General features: G+C 36.0%; 1 protein-coding gene across 2 annotated transcripts; it reads left to right on the top strand.

Annotated features, from left to right (window-relative positions):
- Positions 1-4,243: 4,243 nt before the first annotated feature.
- Positions 4,244-17,627, top strand: LOC145638945 (uncharacterized). Of its 2 annotated transcripts, XM_081690021.1 has the most exons (9): positions 4,246-4,973; positions 5,780-5,939; positions 6,075-6,136; positions 10,040-10,134; positions 12,714-12,827; positions 14,636-14,701; positions 15,383-15,480; positions 15,605-16,020; positions 16,275-17,627. In XM_081690021.1, the coding sequence occupies exons 1-9, from the start codon at positions 4,541-4,543 to the stop codon at positions 17,372-17,374; spliced, it is 2,544 nt and encodes an 847-aa protein (XP_081546147.1). In that variant the 5' UTR covers positions 4,246-4,540; the 3' UTR covers positions 17,375-17,627. The 2 variants fall into 2 exon arrangements, with proteins under 2 accessions (XP_081546148.1, XP_081546147.1); XM_081690022.1 differs by lacking the exons at positions 5,780-5,939; positions 6,075-6,136 and having other exon boundaries at positions 4,244-4,973.
- The last annotated feature ends 3,694 nt before the right edge of the window (positions 17,628-21,321 follow it).

The raw sequence follows: 21,321 nt of genomic DNA, 5'->3' as shown, positions 1-21,321 counted from the left end.
CTTTCAAGTAGAAATATTGCCTTAGAAAAATTACTTGCCCAAATCATCAAATTAAGAGCACAATTCCCAGATCATACAATAAAGAAAATAAGACTTGACAATGCTGGGGAATTTACATCCCAAACATTTAATGATTATTGTATGTCAATTGGAATTGATGTTGAACACCCAGTAGCTCATGTTCATACACAAAATGGTCTAGCTGAATCACTAATTAAGAGATTACAATTGATTGCAAGACCATTATTAATGAGGTCAAGATTGCCATCATCTGCTTGGGGACATGCTATAATACATGCAGCAGCGCTAATTAGATTGAGACCTACAACTTATCATAAATTCTCACCACTACAACTTGTTTGTGGTCGAGAACCAAGTATCTCACATCTAAAAATCTTTGGTTGTGCTGTATATGTTCCCATTGCTCCACCCCAACGAACAAAAATGGGTCCACAAAGAAGGCTGGGAATTTATGTCGGGTTTGAATCCTCCTCTATAATTAAATATCTTGAACCATTGACTGGTGACTTATTTACGGCTAGATTTGCCGACTGTCACTTTAATGAAACAGTATTCCCAGCCTTGGGGGGAGAGAAAGTGGACCCACGTGAGAAAGAAATAGAACTTATTTGGAATGCAACACAACTGTTGATGTTAGACCCACGAACAAATATGTGTGAACAATAAGTTAAGAAAATTGTTCATTTACAAAGTGTTGCAAATCAATTGCCTGATGCATTTGTAGGCACAAAGAAGGTGACAAAATCACATATACCAGCAGAAAATGCCCCTGCACGTATTGAAATCCCAACTGGTAATAAGGCCATAAAAAATGAATCTCAAGCACGCAGAAAGCGTGGTAGACCACTTGGTTCAAAAGATTCTAAGCCAAGAAAATTGAAAAGATTGGATGGAATAGAAAATGAGACTAATGATGTTCCCCCGTCAGAAGGTCAAGAAAGACCAATTGTGGATGAAAGTAAAGAAAATAATGATAATTCAAAAGGGGACGAACAAGAAGACAACCCTACGGGGAATGAACAAGATGTTCAAAACATCGATAACAATGAAATTTCAATGAATTACGTCTCTACCAAGACTCAATGGAATAGGAAAGATGTTATCGTGGATGAAACATTTGCAAATTCCATCGCAATCGACATTGTGTCTGATGAAAATGATGTTGAACCAAGAACAGTAGAAGAATGTCGACGTAGGAGTGATTGGCCAAAGTGGAAGGAGGCAATACTGGCTAAGTTAAAGTCACTTGAAAAACGAGAAGTTTTTGGAAAAATAACCCTTACACCGGCAGGTGTAAAACCCGCTGGATACAAATGGGTATTTGTGAGAAAACGTAATGAGAAAAATGAAATAGTTAGATACAAGGCAAGACTTGTAGCCCAAGAATTTTCTCAAATTCCAGGGATTGATTATAAAGAAACATATTCTCCAGTGGTTGATGCAACTACATTAAGATTTCTGGTAAGTTTGACAGTCACAAAAGGACTGCAAATGCGATTAATGGATGTAGTGAATGCGTATTTGTATGGGTCACTCGATACGGACATTTACATGAAAGTCCCCGAAGGACTAAAACTACCAGAAAACCACAAGCCTAGACAACTGCTTTCCATAAAACTAAAAAGGTCACTTTATGGATTGAAACAATCTGGAAGGATGTGGTACAACCGTCTGAATGAATACCTTATGAGAGAAGGATTCAAAAACAACCAAGTTAGTCCCTGTGTTTTCATAAAGCGATCACAATCAGGATTCGCTATCATTGCAGTTTATGTTGATGATTTAAATATCATCGGAACCCCAAATGAACTCGAGAAAACTGCAAAATACTTGATGAAAGAATTTGAAATGAAAGACCTTGGGAAAACTAAATTTTGCCTTGGACTACAAATTGAGCACTTGAGTCATGGTATTTTTGTCCATCAATTAAGCTATACAGAAAGAGTTTTGAAAAGATTCTTCATGGACAAAGCAACTCCAACCAACTTCCCAATGGTTGTTCGTTCTTTGAATACGAAAAATGATCCATTCAGACCCCGAGAAGAAAAAGAAGAGGTTCTGGGTCCAGAAGTACCATACTTAAGTGCAATTGGAGCCTTAATGTACTTAGCTAACAACACTAGACCCGACATAGCTTTCTCTGTAAACTTGCTAGCCAGGCACAACAATGCACCAACATATAGGCATTGGAAGGGAGTTCGACACTTACTCCGGTACCTACGAGGGACACAAGACCTTGGTTTATATTACCAACCAAGACAAGATGCTGCTCTCATTGGGTACGCAGATGCTGGATACTTATCGGATCCTCAAAATGCTAAGTCACAAAATGGATATGTGTTCACTTATGGCGGCACTGCAATATCATGGAAATCAACAAAGCAGACATTGACCGCGACATCCTCAAATCATGCAGAATTGATAGCCCTCTATGAAGCAGGACGAGAATGTGTATGGCTGAGGTCGATGATCGGTAATATCCAAAAGGAGTGTAGAATGAACGCAATAACAGAAGACCCAACCATCATATTTGAGGACAATACAACATGCATTCCTCAAGTGACTGAAGGATATATTAAGGGAGATAAAACGAAACATATTGCCCCAAAACTGTTCTTCACACATGATCTGCAAAAGGACGAGGAAATAAATATCCAGCAAATTCAGTCTTGTGACAATCTTGCCGACCTGTTCACCAAATCACTTCCTTCGAAGAAATTTGAGCAGTTAGTTCACAAAATCGGGATGCTGACATCTCCGTGAACTATGTTGAAATCAGGAGGAGTATTATATGTACTGCACTCTTTTTCCCTTCGATCAGGTTTTTATCCCACTGGGTTTTTCCTGACAAGGTTTTTAACGAGGCAGTAAACCAAAGCATATAATACTATATTGTTGTACTCTTTTTCCCTAGCTATGGTTTTTATCCCAAAAGGGTTTTACCTAGCAAAGTTTTTAATGAGGCAACAAATACCTTTTTGTGTATAAGTATGGGCATTCAAGGGGGAGTGTTAGAAGGCAATGTGAATGCCAATAATTGATTTGATGTTACAATGCATATATGAGTCCAACCCTTGTGAACCCATATTGTTTATATGTATGAAATCATTGTACTCTTAGGGCCTGTTCTGTTCCGTTGAAATTCAGTTCAGTTCAGTTCAGTTCAGTTCAGTTCAGTTCAGTTCAGTTCAGTTCAGCTCAGTTCAGTTCAGTTCAGTTCAGTTCAGTTCAGTTCAGTTCAGCTCAGTTCAGTTCAGTTCAGTTCAGTTCAGTTCAGTTCAGCTCAGCTCTTAATTTATGTCTAATGATATTGCTAATGATATAAAGCCAAATTTCATTCTTTTAAGCTCTTATTCAACGACAACAACATCAAAAATAATAATAATAATAATAATAATAATAATATTAACAATAATATTAATAATAATAATACTAATAATACTAATAATAATAATCAATAAATAATAATAATAATTATCAATAATTAATAATAATGATAATAACAATAATAATATTGATACAATTCATTGTTCAAATGGTTCTATTTTTTTGAAACATATTTCTAATGTTAATCTCATTGAGAAAATTAGAGTACTACACAACTTAAACTAATTTTCATAGTCAGTTAGAGTACTACACAACTAATTTTCTTTCTCTTTATTTGGGGTTAGAGCATCGTGGGTTAGTTAGGGTGTTTTGTTGGTTTTTTTTATTTTTATTTTTATTTTTATTTTATTTTTATTTTTATTTATATATATATATTATTTTATTTAAAATTTGTTTAAATGGGTTAGATACATGTAAGTGTTTTGTGTTCTTTTGTCCTAATACTATTTTATTTTTGAATTAAATAGTATATGTGTTTAAAATGTTTAGAGGTTTCAAGTTTTTAATATATTTTCCATACATTTTATAATATATTTTCCATACATTTTATAATTATAATTATATAGTATATTTTTCGTAAATATTTTAATATGTACATTTGTATATACACATATGTATAGTAATAAATATCAATAAATAATAAAAGATCACTAATCCGTAGTTAAAAATCACTAATTAATAAGTTCAGTTCAGTTCAGTTCAGTTCAGTTCAGTTCAGTTCAGTTCAGTTCAGTTCAGTTCAGTTCAGCTCGGTTCAGTTCAGTTCAGTTCAGTTCAGTTCAGCTGAGTTCAGTCAAACGGAACAGGCCCTTAGTTGAATACTCATGCTATATATAGAGTGGCATGCAAGGGAAATAAAACGTGAAATACTTATCAGTTCCTCCATCTCCACTTACTCCTTCATTTCTCCGAAATAAAACTTTCTATCAGTAAAATCTTTAACAACTATATTATACTAGAAAAAACCTTTTTATTTTTTATTTTTATTTTATTTTATTTTTTCTTTTTTTATTTTTAGTTTAGACTTTAGAGTCTTAATAATACAACAAAATTCGCTGATCAGTTAAGGCGAACCCTCCTGCTATTCATCCTTCCAATCCCCATTCCCCATTCCCCTCTTCTACTGCTCACAATGTCAAATCGATCGTCTAATCACAGGGATGAAAACCCCAATTTCACCGGCAACAGGGGTTTTCGTGGCAAAACCCAGAAGAAATTCGTCCCCAAAACTAACCATAGTTCAGCAACATCAACCCCTCAAACCAGTAACCCTAGTTTCTCTGCTTCTGTGCGTCAATCTCAATCCTCAAATTCAGCATCATCTGTTGCTCATTTCAAGGGTGGCAGAGTTCAATTGGGCGCTAATGGTGAGTGGGTTTCCAGTAGCAACAATGGTGGTGGGGGCAATTTCGTAAATTACCTTCCTCAGGATGAAGCTGTAGCTGTTGGTTTGGGTGCAGTGGAAGGTGGTCTAGATCCCCTCGAGTCTCAGAGAGTCGTCGATCTTCTTAACAGAGAGTTGGCTAGGTTGCTCAAGTTAAAACCTAGAGATTTCTGGCGTGAAGGTTATTAATTTCTAACTCCCTTTTTCTTTATACAAATAATTTGGTTATTTTATATGCTACTGAGTATTATCGTCGTTTTGGATATCACCTTCAAGACTTTAACCTTGTGTAAAATGTTATTCCTTCCGTCCCTTTTTTACATGCCAATTTCTAACATATAAATAAGGGACGGATGTAGTAATATATATCGCATTAGCAATGCTACATCGATGATAGTGTATTACATAATGAATCATTATAATTTGGTACTGTTTGATGAGATATCATTTATTTGAAATGGTTGTCTAATTGGCCAATGTATTGGGTATTCAACAATGGAATGATTATTTCTAACAAAATCTCGTGCCCTTGAAGAAACAGTTGAAAGCTGTTGCTTATTTATGTTTTGAGATTGTTGAGTAAAGAGTTGGGCACTATATTTTCTCCATACTTATGTTTGTGCTGATTCTTGTTTAAGCACCTCTATTGATATCTGTATTGAAATGTGTAATTTTTTGCTTGTTGTATGTCACTATGTCTATGTTAGATAATTTATTATTATATTGATCAGCTTGACTTTTACCTAAGCTGCTTAGCCTCGATCTATCATCATAATCATGATTTCAGGCAATGGCATGCAATCTGTAAAAGTGAGTTCTTCAAACTTTTTTGGTGAGGAAATGTTACTTGGCACACATTTTGTTTTGGAAGTAGATAAGATGCTTTCTCATGTTTTTGTAGACATGCATCTAATACTCCAGTTTTCTTTTGCTTCTAAGCATTGTTATTCATTCTATTTGGTATTTTTGCTGCCTTTTTCTCCTCAGTGGCGGTAGATACCTCCTTGCACGAATTTCTTGACAGTTTCCTGCAGTTTAGAAGTAGATGGTATGATTTCCCTTATCATGGAGCCAAGGGAATTGTTGCTGGTGTTATTGTTGGGGACTTAGAGCTAAGCCGCCGTGTTTTCATGTTATTGTATAGGATGTGAGTTTTCAGCTTTAATAACCTTGCTAAATATTGTAGCATTTATTTCTTTGCTCAGTCTGATTCTATTTGTGAAGTGTAGTCATATTGTGTTATATGATTATTATTTTGGAATGTATCGAACTTTTATTGCAGATCTTCTAATAAGGATCCTGGTTTGCCAGCCACAGAAAGCCTTAGTCAAAAAGATCACCAAGGTGGGTTGTCTTAGATGCTATTGGAGTTGTAATGGACCACTCAATGGCATGGCTCATGGATATATAAGATAATTATACTGTGCTGAAGCTGCACTTTGCACTATAAACTGTGCAATTGAAAGAGGACGTGTCTTGATTTTCTGCAACATAATCTAACCTTCGTTTGGATGTTCTTTTGCAAGATCCAAATGACTGTTTTAATTTGTATCTTCTCAGTCATTGCCGGAGTTTACGATGTCCATAATCTCTATGTCATTTGCACTAAATACTTGGTTTATAGTTAAAAATTGGTTGAAGTTTGAATCATCATGTTGAACACTGTGTCTCTAGACTAAGCTTCGAACTAAATTATGAATATTTGTCATGAATTCTAGTGTTATTGATTTCGTAAGATTTGAGCTCTGAAAATCTAGTGGGAGCTCAATTTTAGAGCTCTAACTTCCCAACCTTGGTTTGGAGTTTGTTTCCCATTGCCTCCAAGTTGGGGATATTTATGTGGTGGAAATTTTCTGGGTAAAAGTTCTACTTGGTGATAATCTAATGAATGATGTTTTCTTGTGGTTTTCTAGGGAAATAAAAACCCTGTAGCTCTGGTGTTGCTGACTTCATAACTTCTGTGTGGTATGGAATGTATATGTATACGTATTTTAATACATAATTGTTTGAAAACTTCTCATGGGATGTGCTATTACTGTTTAGATTAGAGCACTGCACGATGTGGAGTAGTGAAGTAATACCTGGTTAAAGCTTTACAAGACCTGTAATAGTGAAGTATTACCTGGTTAAAGCTTTACAAGACCTGTAATTTTATAATTGTGAAGCAACCTCTGGTAGTTGCTTTACCTGTTTTGACATGTTATTCTCTACAGATAATTATCAGAAATTTAAAATAATGAGTTTAGTTCTGTATCTATATTATGCTACTAGATTGTTTTCCCGGCTTGGAGTAAGCAGTACCATAACATCATTACATTGCCTATAATGGATCTTGTTTGCAGTGAGTTAAAGGTTGTGTCCTGGTGTCAGATTTTTGTAGTCTTACCTATACTATCGCAAAAGGCATTTCAACCTGACCACTGATATTACAAAAATGCTGCTCTTTGTAAATCCTTGCTGCAAAAGGAATTTAAATATATGGTAGATTGATTATAAATTATTACATGACAGTTTAGTGGGCCGTTTGATTTACTCTATGCTAAACTGCTAATTGGGAGTTAAATTAAAGCCTTTTGATCGTAGAGACTTTCAGACTATGTTGAAGATGGACACTTACTATTGACTTAGGTCTTTGATCAGAAGAATGTAGAGTTGGAGCCATACATTTAGTTTGATGTTGGGATATTATCTTTTACTTGGCTTCTACTAGTGCTGTTTGTTTACCAAATCTGTAAGTATTAATGATAGACAATGGAATTGATTTGTTTTATTATTTTTGTTCTTTGCTAACAAATTGTACGCATTTTCTGGTAACATAAACCCTATCATGCTATTGTCTTAATTAGGCGAGTTGGTTAGACTACGATTTTTTCCAAACTTGAAACTCAAGAGAATTTTGTTTCAAATACTCGAGGGTTGTTTGCTTATTAAGATTTCGAGGAAAGCAAGGGGTGCCCTGAGTCACCCCTTTAAAGTTTAAACACTCTTAATATGTGAACGTTGACGCCAGGAATGGATAGAAGACCTATGGGCTAGGATATTGGTCCTCACACCAGAAATGGTTCCTTGCTTTATGGGGATTTCTTTGATTTGTTTATCTTACTTGAGAATGATTGGCTCACTGTTAACTTCTGACCACAGTTTATTTATTTTATGGTACATCTCTTTGATCTTTCTAAAAGCTGTCTTGTCTTACCTTTTAAGAATAAACTAGTGTTTAACCCGGCCGGGTCGATACGTTAATTATTTATGTTTTATAATTTTCACGTATTGTATTTTAGGTAGATGAATTTTACTTTTAATATTTTGTATGTACAGAGTACATAATAATGTTAAATACTTTTATTTTAAGTTTAGTCTAAAAAATATTTTTTCGTGTAAAAGTATAAGAACAACACTCTTGGTCTACAAAATATATATTTAAGAAGAATAAGCTAACTAAATTATTAGGTAGTAAATTTGTATGGCTTCTTATTCATTTCTCAATGGACCCATGTTTGATTCTAGACAAATACTTTTTGTTTTTTTTTCAATTGACATGTAGCATTCATATTTCTAATTGGGTGATGTGGCATGCTCTTGGTGGAAGAAATGGGTGACACGTGGCGTGCATCCTTGATTAGAAACGCCTTCTAATATAAATTATAAATGTCAAATGATGTAATCTTGTATTTCCTTTTTTCTTTATTATAACCTCTGTGACTTGCACTGCTTTCTATTCTTTTTTTTTTTTTTTTTTTTTTTTTTTTGGGTTGGGGGAGGTGGGTGGGTGGGTGGGAGTGGGAGGCGGGCCTTTAGAACCTTGATATTGAGTGTCAAACCCATTCTAGTACTCCACCTATAACACTAGAGCTTTTACTACATATTCATTATTTTTGTTAAGAATGAGAGGTTTCAACTCTAGAACTCTCACTACATTATCAGTATTTTTCTTAAGAATGATAGTTAGGTTTCAACTTTAGAGCTTCCACTACATTGTCAATATTTTTCTTTTAAAATATTTTTTTTTTCCTTTTGAGTCATGCTTCTGAAGGTTTAACCTATGCTGTGGCAATTACACAAAGGTAATGAGAATTTGAACAAGGAAATCAGGAAATGCAGTTGTAAACTTATCAAGTTTGTATGACAATTTCGTAAGTTATTCTCATTGACAAGGCCAAAATCCAAAGTTATTATATTGCAATTAGAGTCTATGATCCAAATATGGTCAAATGACTTAGATTATTCTCATTTCTTGGGGAATCGCTCATAGGATCATTTGAATACTATAAAAACTCTATATCCTTAGATGGCCCTCATGGTAATGCTATATTTTAGTGAGTAGCTGAGTGTTACATTCTGTAGTCTTGGAACCTAAAGCACATACAAAAGAATCCTTTTGACTCCCAAGAAAGTCTTTTGGTCTCTCTCGGCTGCTTCTTATTCCTTGAAACTTAAGAGTCTACGCTTAAAAGAAAATCATAAATTACATTAATACTCACATACAAGCAAATCAATATGCAATTAACTACTGAATGAACTATTAAAAGATTTGAATTACAAAGTTGCTTTTCTAATATGACAAATAATAACTTATTTAAGTGTAATTTTTGAATTATGCAATGTTGTTGGATCTTATCTTACCTTATTATTTAAGTAATAACTTTCTTGATTTTATTCTTAATTCCCTTAAATCTTTCTTAAATGCTCTTTCGTTTACTCACTTTACTCACCTTTATTCAAACTCTTTAAAATGATGGTTTTGTTTTGTCCTTTTCTATATATAGTACAATTTCTTATGATAGATTCATGTTAGCCGACCCCAAATCATTTTGGGACTAAGGCTTTGTTGGTGGTGTTGTATGCAAATGCTGTAGGATCTTATCTTACCTTATTGTATAGCTCCTTATGATCTGAAGTAGAATGCCAATTGCCCAATCCTAATTACATTGCCTAAGCCATAATTGTATCATCAATAGACACATTAATATTAAAAGCTTGTGATCTTATCAAACTTGAACTGAGCTGTTAAACAAGTGCATGATTATGCACGCCTGCAAGTCAACTAAATTTTGTAACAGAACTTGCATTTCTTCCACTTATATTTGATAAACTTTGTATGTGACAGATGGTGACACATTATGTGGTGCTTGAGTATGCCTGTGAATTTGTTCCATTCTTGATCAATGTGCCATAGCCATAGCAATTAGTTTATGGTAAAAACTTTTTTGGTAAGTGTTTGCTTTTAATGCATTGTTCTATGTTTAGTCCTTTTGCAGGAAAAGAAATTGCTTGATTTGCCCAAGTTGTTGGATTTATGTGCAGTCTATGGTCATGAAAATGAACATTTGACCAGATCGCTGGTGAGATTATATATATATATATATTTTTTTTTAAATTTTTTTATGCCTGTAGTGTAACTTGAAAAAAGTCTTGTCATACTGCATCTGCTCTATTCTTGATGACTAGCTGCGATTGGGGAATTTGTATTTTTTTTCCTTCTCTATTACTAGTATACCTGTGATTACATTATTTTCCACTGCACCACTTGTCATGTTATGCCCAGTCTCCACGAGCATATCTCAGCGACTAATCTTTCCTTGTAATGCAATTTCCTACATTTCCAATAGTCTTTTTGTATCATGGCTGGATTAAGGGGAATATCAATCAATCAATCAATCAATCAAAGCCTTAATCCCAAAAGTGGGGTCGGCTAACATGAACCAAATTTGATTATTCCGTGTAGTCATCAACATAAATCTTTCTCCTCCATCCCTTACGATCCAAAACTTCATCCTCACGTAAATCCATGCACTTCATATCCTTCCTCACTCCTTCCAACCAAGTCATCTTTGGTCTCCCTCTTCCTCGTTTAATCCCTCCATGGTCCCACTCTTCCACTCTTCGCACCGGTGCACCCTCGGGTCTCCGTCTTACATGTCCAAACCAACGCAGACGATTTTCCCTTAATTTATCTACAATGCCCGCCACACCTACTTTCTTGCGAATAACCTCATTTCTGATTCTATCTCTTAAAGTGTTTCCACACATCCACCTTAACATGCGCATTTCCGTAACCTCCATCTTTTTAATATGCTCTTTCTTAGAAGCCCAACATTCTGTACCATAGAGCAACACTGGTCTTATGGCAGTCCTGTAGAATTTTCCCTTCAACTTTAAGGGAATGCTGCGGTCGCATAGCACTCCCGTGGCCGCTCTCCATTTAAGCCACCCTGACTTAATCCTGTGGGTCACGTCTTGATCAATGTCACCATTCTTCTGGATGATCGACCCTAGGTACCTTTAAGGGGAATAATAGCAGAATAATTAAGGAGTTAAAGTTGGGGATGGAATGAGAAAAGTAATTATATTGGGTACCTCTCACAGTGAAAGTAGCAATTACCCACCATTCTCTGGGTTACTTTTCTACTCACCTTCCTTGACCTCTTCTCATGTTCATGTCTGCCATGGATAACAGTTCTCCAAGGACTCCAACCATCTTCTGGAAACAACCCAAATTGCCTGACTGCTCACCATACTTCTCCTGCAACCTGAAAACAGCCATCCTCTAGCAGTTCTTAACCAATCTTCTCATTTCTCCCTTTACTGGAATCTTTAAGTCTTACCTCCTCTTTTAGGTGGAAAACCACAGATCTATAGTCGGAAAAGAAATCTTGACAAGAGTCAGGCTAGTACTTTCTGGGTTTGCTTAAAAATTGAGGGCAGAGGCTGGAGAGAGAGAGAGAGAGAGGGAAGAGATAAAGAAGCTTGTATAGAATATATTACTGCAGAAAAATTTCCAAAAATTGTTGAAAGAAAAACTTCCTCTTTTATAAATCTTTTGTGAGTAATTCTCCCTCAATATATAAACTTATTAACCTCCTAATTATTACTCTATCCGTATTTTATTACTTGCTCCATTTCTCTGGACACAAAGTTTGTTTTTGGAGGAGCGGTAGAAATATTATTTGATGATGCAAGTGGGGTTTGTTGAAGAGTAAAATAAATCCGAAAAAGCAAAAGTGTAAATGGGGAGGAGAGAGAATATGAATAATATTAAATTATGATAAGAGGGGACCACTAGTGGGGAGGAAGTAGTAAAGTTTGCAAAAAAGGAAATGGAACTAGTAATAAAATACGGCCGCAAAAGAAAGTGGAACAAACAATAAAGTATGGAAGGAGTACTCGATATTAGTGAATCATTTACCACTTGGTTGGTATTAGGATCCGGAATATTGGTGACAAGTTAGAATTTGTTGGTAATACTACATTTTATTAACAAAAGAATAAATGCCATGTTGAATGCTTATTCAAATTGGAAATTGCTTCATATTACTTAACTCTAAATATTCAAGTCTTGTCTGTGAGCGATATAAGGTGAGATATCTATTACCAAGGTTACTTCCCATGGTGATGTAATATTGGATAAGCTTTTTTCTTCTGTATTTTTGAGTTAGTTTACTATTATTATAATGCTTTTAATTTCTTTGTTATTAATTAAATAAATAAATATATTGCAGTTGCCTTTAAAAGTACTTTATACAGATAATATTGTTTATGCCTTTTTGTTCTCTATTTTTGGCTGTGTATTATGTTTCTTGTCTTTACTTGAAATTAGTTCCTGACATTTCTTAGATTATTACTATATGGAAATATATTGTGGTTTGATAAAGCATGAAAAAAAAATTTCTTTTTTGGATGCTGGGAGTAGGCACGTTTTATGGAGATACATATTTAAAAGTGCATGCTCAGTAAGAAATAAGTGCCTCATATATTAGGATTCTGCATAGTTACCATAGAACTTCCACTGCATTAAGTATCATGCCGGTGGAAGTGCAATAGCCCTTCTAGGATACATTATTGATCTTCTGTGAGCTATGCCTACAAATACTAATGCTTTCCTTTTTATGAGACTATAAATAACTATTTTCTTCTGATCCAGGTTTTGAATGCTATAAATGCACAGCCTGATATCTACAGAAGTTTTACTACCATGTTGTCACATTTCTTGGGCATTGTTCGCACAATGTATGAACGTTGCAGTTCATCTTTAGAGGTAATTTTTTGCTTCTTTTGGGTTTAATAGTTAATGTTGAACAAATGACATCTGACTAAATGTAAGATGAATAAGTTTGTTGAAGAGCTTTTTGGCTGGAGGATGAATTTAATCAGATCTATCAGTTGATCAGTTCATCTAAACCTAAGCTACATAATTTGTTTATGAATTTGCTGATCTTCCTTGTTCAAGTGTTGTTTGTTCATTTACTGCTCACAAAGCCATGAATTTGCTATGTTTTACTTACTGCCTTACTGGTATTACCCCAAGCAACCCTAAATATTATACTTTGTAAATTCCATGGTTAGTGTAATATCTATTTTATTTATGCTGTTGCTCGGAAAACGTTCACTTAATGATTTAATTAGAATACCACTTGTATACTTTATGTGTTTATATTGTCGGTGTAGTTTTAGAGGTACCTTTAGCATATCTTAGATAAATCAGTTCTGATTTCTACTTTCATCTAAGTGAACTAAAATAAGATTTGTCATAATAGCAATAGTAAAGGGTACACTCTCTATGAGCAGGGACCAAATCATCCAATCTTATATGTCAGCCATTAAGACAATCCACTCATCGTAGAAGCTACAAACAGCAGTACAATCAACTAATTAATGAATAAATTATTTTGTTAGTCTTTAATTTCAAATACCCTAAACTAAAGATTCATGAACTAAATAATTAGTTTATACTTTCTGTAAGTTCAAATTGTCCCATGTTGATTAAAGGCATTTCACATGAATTTTTAAATGAAACTTTGTTATGTTAATCATCTGTCTTAGACATATCTGTATTTTCTTGGCTTTTGTGACAATCAATGAAAAATATGTTAGGTGATGATTATCTTTTGTGATATACATTCTCGGTCCTTAAAAGATTGCTCCATACTTTATTTGGTAAAATTTTCTAATTTCAGTTTGCTCTCTCTATCTCTCTCCTTGTCAATAATTGTGCTCACCCATGTGCACAAATTGAATTTTGAGGCAATCTTTTAGGGATGGAGGGAGTACAAAGTTATCCTTTTATTTATCAGTTCATAGTGTCATCCTATAAAATGGTTCCTAGATACCTGCTCAATTTTTAGAACCTCCCCTTTGCAGGTGTGCATAGCTACTTTCCTAATAGCTTGGGTAATTTTTTTATCATAAAACATTCAGTGGCAATTTAACATTGTGACCTTTTATACTACTTAACTCAGACCATCTTAGAAAAACACATAAAGGGGATAGCTCTACATAGATCCTTAATTCCTTTACTCTAATATTGATTAAAAAATGTAGAAAAATTGTGAGAGCTTGGTTAAATAAAAAGGTCAACAAGGAACAAAATATATTGATTTAATACACTTTCATGCAAAACAATATATATGTAATTGAAACTGGTGAGGGACTCTCCCATCATGAAATTTTTGGCATTAGCAGATGAAGTAGTGTGACAAACTTGGAAAGTTAATTCCAATATTTCATAGCTTTCCTGTCTCGTGTAGTTGACAGTATCCTTTATAAAAGTAGCTAGCTGTTCTTGTACGAAGATTTAATCATGGCTTCTGTGTATTTGTATAGATTTGTTGCTGTACATAGGTTACTTTTCAAGTTTGACGTTGACTTCCCTGTCTCCTTTCAAGGCTTTTGACAACTTATCTAGTTATCTTATTATTATTATTTTTATTATATCCAAACAGTGCATGCTTGTATTGGGGAGGTGATCTAAGCCCAGTTGAACTTTGAGTATACTTAGTATGATTTACTCTTCTTAGATTGTTTCCTATCAATATTTATAAAAATCTAACTCAATTCCTTGAACAGGTTTTGATTTCTGCTTGTGGCCGTGTAGACAATGGACCCAGTCAACGACATATAGAATACTTAGAGGTTGGTTAATCTCTTCACTTGGTTTTTTCTCCTCTCACCTACAATCGAGACTTCCTTCTGGTTGCTATTTGCCTCTTATCTAAGTTGATTGTGGCAATATCAATTAAAAGTGGCTCTATCAAGTAGGAAAATATGCAACAAATCAGCCCAAAATTCCCAATCAACGCCACAAGGAACACAAAGGGCAAGTAGGGATTGTGTATCCAAAGTCAGTTACCGTAAGTGGAGGTTAGGAAGTTGGCGGGAATGGCGTAGAGCAAGCATCCAAGTAGTGGATGATGATATGATTAATAGGAGAGGATATTCAGAAAACTAGAGGGAGAAAACCTTATAGTTGCGTCCACCTTTTGAATGTGGAGGGATTCTAATTGAGTTTGATCAATTTGATGTTCAATTCAACCATATCTTAAGCTCCTGCTAATTTTTTTTCCTTTTCCAGTTCCTAAACCCTTTTATCTTAAAATCCTATAATAGTTTGTCCATGTCTGATTGTGAGAAACATAGCTGTATTCCTAGCAGAACTGTTTCTAATTCTGGTAAACGGTGTCTATTATACAACAATTTCTTTTCCTCCCCCCCCCTCTGTTCACCAGAGTCATCATACTGTTTCCTACTTTTGCATTAAGCGGGTTTAATGTATAAACTTTGTGAATGGTCTGCCATGTTTTTTCTTTTTTGTAGGTGATGGATTTCCTAAATGATGCTGTTGTATCCATGGACACATTTGTTAGTGCTTATAAGCCTGCAGCTCTTTACCTTGCTTGCCCTGTTGATGCTAGGTACCAATTGTATAATTTAGATTTTACTTGCCTGTTTTATGCAAACAGTTATTATTTGTCACTTTATAAACTGGTAATGACATCCTTTTGTTTCATTAAAAAGTTAGTTGCTCTGTTTTTGCAGTCACAATAACAATGAGTTGGTCAATGTTCTTGCAACTTTGCATGACTCTCTGCTACCCTCGTTACAACAAGGGCTTCAAATCATATTAGCTGCAGGAAAGGAAACATCTCCCATGCTTTCTGATGTTTCTCTTAGTTTGAAAGTATTATCTTCAAGATTAGTTGATCTTGGTTGGAAACTATTATATAATTGCTACCTGAGCGAGGAGTTATTTAAAAATAACCTTCCCTTTCCTGCTGCCATGAAGATGTTTCCTGCTAGTGTTGAGGATCCTGTTATTAGGGCTGATATATTGGTTCAAACGTTTAAGGAGATTGCTGCAGTTCCTCAGGGCAAACATCACAGGGGTACATTCCTACAAAACATTGAAAGAAACTTTCAAACCTTGCACAGAATTCAGAGCCTCAAACAAAGTGGTAAATACTTATTTAGACAAAGCCATGTTTATTGAGAAATATTTTGTTTCATTTGTAATTTCTTAATAGTCTCTTCTCTGTATGACATTTACTGTCCTTTTCTGTGTGCTCTCCACTACTTTTTCAATATAATAAATTGGTTTTGGGCATGACTTCGTAGCCTCAACATGAATGACTGAGATAGCATTGTTATGTGTATTCAGCTGTTTCACAAATGGAGAACCTTTCTCAAATTTTAATGATGGCTAATGCAGGATGGGTATTCATAGATGATGAGCAATACCAATACTTGACTGTGATGATGACACATCCATTACCTGCCGTTTCTAGAAAGTTACCCAGCGCTCCAAACTCTGGTAGAAGTGATGATTTGCAAGTGACAGAAGATGCTGTAATTGCAGAGTCAAAGATCAGTCAAGTGAAAGACCTTTTCCCTGATTATGGAAAAGGATTTATATCAGCTTGTCTTGAAGCCTATGACCATAATCCTGAGGAGGTGATTCAAAGGATTTTGGAGGGAACTTTGCATGATGATCTGCGGAAATTGGATACTAAATTGAAGATAATTCCACCTAAGTCTGCTCCACAGTTGACAAAAAAAGATAAAGGAAAGGGTATTTTTGTAGAATCTACAAAATTGCCTACAACAAATTCAATCATAAAACCTCAGAAGCCAAAGCAAGCAGCAGTTTCTTCATCAGGGTCCTCCATATCATCTTCTGTTGGACGATTCATCAGAAAATCTAAAGATGACCAACCTGATCATGATAATTTGGGTTCTAGAGATGAGAAGCACATGGAAAAGATGACTGCATTGTTGTCACAATATGAATATGAAGATGAGTACGATGACTCTTTTGATGATCTCGGCATGACTGTTGTGGAATCGGGTGTAGAGGAGACGGAGATTTTAGGTGTGAAAATTCGTTCAAAATTGAGTGTGCCCTCTGGGGCTGAAAGCCATGGTTTTGGTTCCAGCGCAGCTACATCCAAATGGAATTCTAAAAAGAAACCTCAGTTTTATGTCAAGGATGGTAAGAACTACAGTTACAAGGTTGAAGGATCTGTTGCAGTTGCTGACCAAAAGCAAGCATCTTTAATTAATCAAGCCCAGAAAGAACAAATACATGGACTCGCACGTGGTGGTAACCGTCCTCTTGGTGCTGTTAAGATTCTAGAAGAGCAGAACCAAGTAGAAGTGGAGGAGTCTGATCCTTCGGAAATGGATGGTGGAGGTAACGCTGGAAGAGGAAGGGGAAGGGGCCGTGGAAGACGGGGAGGAGGAGGAAGGAATAATCATTACAGAAAAGATAAAGCCATGAAGAAACACATAACTGGATTGGGTGGTTTTTAGGTATATACTAAAGCAACTGAAGGTTGTACAGCCATTTAGTTTTTCTTAGTTTTGGAAATTATCCAGTGCTTTATTAATATTTACCTAATTCTTACAACGCCAGTACAACGACGTTAATCAAAATCATAAAGAAATACTAAAAAAAGAAAGAAAACTAGATTTTTGAAAATATAGTTGTTTTTCAGCATCTTTTTTTACTTTGCAGTATTCTAATACTTCGTATGAACTTTGATTACCAAATTTATTATCTTTACGTAACTTGTACTAAAGCATGGTTTACCTTGCTATTGATGATGAATTGTGAGATGCAATTTGGGGTCTATTGATCTTAAAGAGGATGAATCGAATCTAACCCTAATGCTGATGGGTAAGATTTTTACGGAGAGATCATACAATTTTGAAGCTTTTAAGAGAACAATGACAAATATTTGGGCACCTGCCCATGGATTGGCGATTTGAAACCTGAGCCCCAATTTCTTTGCAATCCAATTCTTCCATTGGAGGGACAAGGAGAAGGTGTTGGAAGGAAGACCAAAAGATGTAAAATTAACCCATTCTCCATTCTAGGTCAGAATAAAAAACCTCCCTTTTATTGTCGATCAAACGCCTATGTCAGCAATAGTGAAGGGAATTGGGGAGATCATTGAGAATTTGAGATCGAGAAGGATGTGCTTGGAATTGCAGGGTAAAGGTGATGCTTGACACCTCAGTTCCACTGCGACGTTTTCAAAAAAAATTTGACAAGAAGGGGAGGGAGACGAGGGTCGACTTCGCTTATGAACGATTACCTATGTGTCAGCACTAGTGAAGGGAATGGGGGAGATAATTGAGATTGAGAAGGATGTTCTTGGAATTGCAGGGTAAAGGTGATGCTTGACACTTCAGTTCCGCTGCGACGTTTTTAAAAATTTTTTGACAAGGGGAGGGAGACGAGGGTCGACTTCGCTTATGAACGATTACCTTATTTTTGTTCCGGCTGTGGGGTTATGGGGCACTCGGATTGCCAATCCGTGACGGAGGAATTGGGATGGGGAACCTCGTTGAAGGCTACTCTCCGAAAAGGGAGGTTAAAGAAGCGGAGGAGATGGAGAATATTGTGAGCAGGAGGAAAATTTTGTTTGGGACAAGGGATTGTATTGAGGAGGAGGATGGAAACAAGGGGGTGAAGGAGGATAAAGCTAAGGTATTATGTTGCTAGAGAATGAGACAACACAAAGCGACAAGGCTGATCCTGCTGCAAGACTTAAAGTGCAGAATGTGAGTAGGGACAAGCTTTAGAGTGAACCTATTAAAAATCACCATACTGAACAATCACACAAGATACCGGTGGAAACAGAACCTCAAGCCCCAATGTTTGTATTCAGAGCGGAGACAGAAGGGAAGAAAAAGAATGCTAAGACCTGGAAGAAGCTAGCCAGGGTGCAGGGGCTAGTCAACATGGAGGATGACCAAACAATCGTAGTGTTGAAGCGATCCCTTGAAACTGAGGAGATGGAGGTAGAAGACTACGGAGTTGGGAAACGCAACAACATTAATGCTATAGAACCTTATAATGTATCGGCGAAGGTTGAGGATGTCTAACCCCGCCAGGATCAATGAATCTCTTATGTTGGAAATGCCGAGTTATGGGAATCCTCAAGCAGTTCGTCCACTCCGTAGATGGAGCAATAAATTTTTCCCCGCCATGATTTTCTTGTCGGAAACTATGATAAATAAAAGTGTAGTGGAAAAATTTAAAATACAGGTTTGGGTGCTCTAATACTTTTGGGGTAGCCAGTAGGGGTAAAGTGGGAGGTATGTGTCTTTATTGGAGAGAAGGGGTTGATTTCAATCTTGTGTCATTCTCACAAAATCATATATGTGGGGATGTGAAGCAAGAGGGGTAGTGGTGTGGCAGTGTGACATTTCGTGGGGATTTATGGGTGGCCGAAGGAGGATGAAAGACACAAAACTTGGGCTCTTTTAAATTTCCTTTGGAGAGAGAGTGAGGTGCCTATGCTCTTTGGAGGGGATTTTAATGAAACTTTAAGATACGAAGAGAAGGAGGGAGGTACGGATAAAGTTCGAAGAGAGATTTAGAGAGGCCGTTGACACTTGTTGCTTACGTGACCTAGGCTATGAAGGACAATGGTACACTTGAGAGAGGGGCAACTCAGCTTAAACCATGATTAGGGAGCGTATCGATCGTTTCCTAGCAACTTCTTCTTGGCTTCATCTCTATCCAAGAGCATTTGTGGAGCATCTGCTTCGGGTCAAGTCTGACCATGCTGCCATACTTCTTCGCCACAAAGCTGAAGTGAAAAAAAAGACAAAGAAGAAGAGGGGCACTGACTTTAGATTCGAAACAAGATGGCTTCTTGACAGGAATTGCAAGCTGACGGTTAAAAAAGCGTGGGACATGGCGGATGGGAGGCCTATTGTTGAGAAGCTTGCTGCGGTAGGCAGTGGTTTGATCGAATGGAGTGGGAAAAGCCTTCACAATTTGGGTGGGCAAATCGACAAAACTGAGCGGAAACTCCAAGCGGCCTAAAGAAAACCAATCTCGAAGCAGAGTTATGAAGAATGTGTGATGCTCGAGGGTAAACTGGAAGAGATTTGTGCGAGACAAGTGGCGTACTGGTTTATTCACTCTAGTGTTTTCGAAGTGAGAGACGGAGACCAAAACACAAAATATTTTCATCATAAAGCCTCTTAACGAAAGAAGAAAAACCGTATTGCTGGTCTTTATGACAATGTAGGAGTTTGAAAGACAAATGAAGAGGACCTTGAGGGCATTATTTCGGATTATTATGAAGAACTTTTCACAGCAAGTTTTTGTTCCCAATTGGATTTGCAGGAGGTTCTTCCGCCAGTGGAGCTGTGTTTTGTTGAGCACGTAGACAATAATCTCTTACATCCTTTCATAAAGGAGGAGGTGTATGAAGCACTCAAGCAAATGCATCCATGTAAAGCTCCAAGGTCGGACATTATGCACACTATTTTCTATTAAAGATTTTGGCACATTGTGGGAGATGACGTTTTTAATTTTGTTAGTAATATTTTACACGGCATCACTTATCCTTGTGTAAATACGACTAATATTGTCCTCATCCCGAAAGTTTAATCTCCTACTTCTATTATGGAGTACCAGCCAATAGCACTTTGCAATGTGATTTACAAGTTGGTGTTGAAAGCTTTAGTAATTAGACATAAAAAATTTCAACCTGATATTGTATCAAAAAATCAAAGTGCTGATGAGGGGAAAATCTAGGTCGTTGGCTAATTCTCCCTCGGTCAAACTAAATTTATAAACACTTAACAAACCTAAATACAAGTATAGAGGTAAATCAAGGGTCGAATTCAAAGGAATGGTTATGTTCAAATGCTTTTAATTTGGGCGCATAAGCTAGGTTGAAGACAAAGGTAAGAGGTAATACTAACAACTAACAAAACAAGAACCAAATAAATAAAACACTAGGAACGGGGATCAACAAGTATCATGACAATTGTAGCAACTCGGGAACAACATGCAAATCAATCTCCTAGAGGTCTAACTAGCGCCAACTACGAGAGACACTAAAATGTCACTAACCAAACTCAATCAACAATTATGAGCTACAAATCAATGGTCTGTATCAATGTAGACTCACAATGCAATCTATCATAATTCTCAAGGTCTAATCGAATTACACACATGCACAATTTTCATTAATCACTTTAATCTCAACAATTAATCAACGTAATCCCCAAATTAAGCACAATCAATCAATCATCCAAGTTTTACCCAATCCCTAACCAAACAACTACTCTAACATCATCATCTAATCATCTAACAACTAAGGAAATCAAGAATCAAAATATCAAGAACAACTACACTAATCAAGCTACAAGCATCAAAATCAATCCAAACAAACTTGAATATTAAACAAAGCAATAAAATGAGATAGAGTTAGAAATGCTCATTGATA

Source organism: Chenopodium album, chromosome 7 (genome assembly GCF_948465745.1).
Source record: "Chenopodium album chromosome 7, dcCheAlbu1.1, whole genome shotgun sequence".
NCBI classification, from domain to species: domain Eukaryota; kingdom Viridiplantae; phylum Streptophyta; class Magnoliopsida; order Caryophyllales; family Amaranthaceae; genus Chenopodium; species Chenopodium album.
This window is presented reverse-complemented; position numbering and strand designations above follow the sequence as displayed.